Source organism: Salvelinus sp. IW2-2015, unplaced genomic scaffold (assembly GCF_002910315.2).
Source record: "Salvelinus sp. IW2-2015 unplaced genomic scaffold, ASM291031v2 Un_scaffold2689, whole genome shotgun sequence".
In the NCBI taxonomy this organism is placed as follows: Eukaryota; Metazoa; Chordata; class Actinopteri; order Salmoniformes; family Salmonidae; genus Salvelinus; species Salvelinus sp. IW2-2015.
In genome coordinates, this window is record NW_019943995.1 from 84,975 (window position 1) to 87,007 (window position 2,033).

The 2,033-nt window shown below is 47.1% G+C and overlaps 1 protein-coding gene across 1 annotated transcript in view; it reads right to left on the bottom strand.

Annotated features, from left to right (window-relative positions):
* Positions 1–1,687, bottom strand: part of LOC112074570 (uncharacterized) — a gene marked incomplete at its 3' end in the record, with an annotated part of 56,179 nt that extends 54,492 nt beyond the window's left edge. The window contains exons 1-2 of the mRNA XM_024141728.2: positions 1,462–1,687; positions 793–887 (exon numbers count right to left, since the gene is read on the bottom strand). Of these exons, the coding sequence (XP_023997496.2) occupies positions 793–887; positions 1,462–1,687 (321 nt within the window). The remainder of the gene's footprint in view (positions 1–792; positions 888–1,461) is intronic.
* Between the last annotated feature and the right edge of the window lie 346 nt (positions 1,688–2,033).

Genomic DNA, 2,033 nt, shown 5'->3' on the forward strand with positions numbered 1-2,033 from the left:
ATACATGTTGCTCCATCTACTCTACATAGTATGACAGCAATGACACACAATCCTCCGGGACAGACAGACACACTGCAGGTTAACATACCAATGTAATATACGCTAGTACATTACCACTGTCTTGTCCTCTAATGCTACAACATTATCTTGGATCCCAAGGAGGACGTGCTAGAGAAACCCTCAGTACAATACAATGACATCAGTAACCTAGTTGCATAAGCCTAGTGATAGTATACCAAGGCAGGCGCAGTCTGCTTGACAGCTCACAATAAAATAGGTGGACCGGAAGTATAGATGAATTATATGGATTATTAAAATGAGGTTAATATGTCAACTAACTGTGAACACCGAACATGCCAAATGCATGACGACGTCKGCTTACTCCACACAAACATTCACTCCAGTATGACACCTTCTCTTCCCACTGATTTACAAACACACCTTTTGACAACTGAATTGTCACAAGCGTTCTGTCTAACGTTGAAACGAACGTCTGAAATAGGAAGTCATCTGACCAATTACCGTTGGCAGGACGGAGAGGCCTGTCATAGTGATTATTCATGAAGAGTAACAGCACTGACTTTCATGCCAAAAAGAAAATAGAGTTAAAAACACACCAAAGACAAAAACTGACATTAGCCACAGTTTTGAGAAACAGTGGAAACTAAAAGTTAGTGAGGAGTAAGGCAGATTTTCCTGTGGCTGCATGGATCTTGGGGCGGATGGTTGGTTGGTTGCCTAATTATTTATCCTACTGGCTTTATGGCTCTCATTAATTTCRCCTCTCTTTACCTTCCATTGAAAGTCTGAATTCAACCTGCATCTGGTGCAGATAACGACCATGCGGCCGGYGTCTACGCAGTCTCCTCCCCTCCCCTCACCCACACCTTCACAAGAGAAAAGGAGCGCTCTTTCATAGAGACTCACAGGATAATGGTGTTAGAAATAGGCCAGCCACTTTGTGGTTACAGTGATGGTGAGAGAGAGAGTGTGTTCATCTGTACCTGCATGTGCTCCTCTACGGCTCCAGTTCCTGTGGTTAGGCTTTTGGTCTTTGTCTGCCCACTATCAAGCGTATCAGCAGATGTGTCTGAGCCCAGTTGTATAATGCACCATTCTGGCTTTTGGGGGAGACGGCGGCCGGGGCAGCGAATCGCCCCAGGCCTTCCCCTCAGTGAGTGGATTAACATCGGCCTGCTTTAGCGCTACTCTACCACGTGTGAAATCTGGCCCGCTCTGCGGTCCAGGCGACGGACACCCACTACCCGCTCCCCCCCTCAAACGCAAAGCCTCTCACAGCCATCTGTGAAATGCAGAAAACTCTGTGTCTAAGTTGAGTTCAATCCCAACTGCCAGCCGTGGCGGGCCAGGAAAAGCAAATGGGCAGGGCAATGATGGTGGGGACAGCTCACTATGTCTTGCCGCGTGTGCAGGAACCCTGCCTGCCCCCCCCCCCCGCACCGCGGGCGTGTTGGAGAGGCTGGGGCTCTGGCGGCTGGCCGAAGATCTCTGCCTGGTTCCTGCTTGCAGGTCCAAACACCCTCTGTGCATGCCTGCCTGTCTGGTGGAGGCGGTGGCACTGCTCCCCTGAGCCCATGCCCAGTCCTTTGAGATAAGGATTTTTGATACAGATCCCTTTCGGTACGTCGCTAGCTAACGGATGCTCTTGTTGGTGTCCACTGCCCATGCCTGGCCTCTGTTTAAGAGCCTGGCGCTACAACCTTGGTCATTAAGGAATGTATAGGTGTATTTAGGTGAGGTGGATAACTACCCGATAATGGGTGGTTGGGATGTATGGTTTAAACATTAGTAGTAACTGTGAACCACATTCAGTTGTTGATTAGTCTCTGGTGTCAGACTTGTGTTGATCATAAACGTCTCAAAACAGATCTTTTCTGTGAATTTGTTATCTCAAGTTTTGTAGTTTATTTGATTTGAAGTTGTTTTTATCTATTAAGGGTCCAGTACACAAATAATTATCCAAAACTGTGAATCTGTGTTTCGTTCTCTATTCTATTATAGATGATTATCTT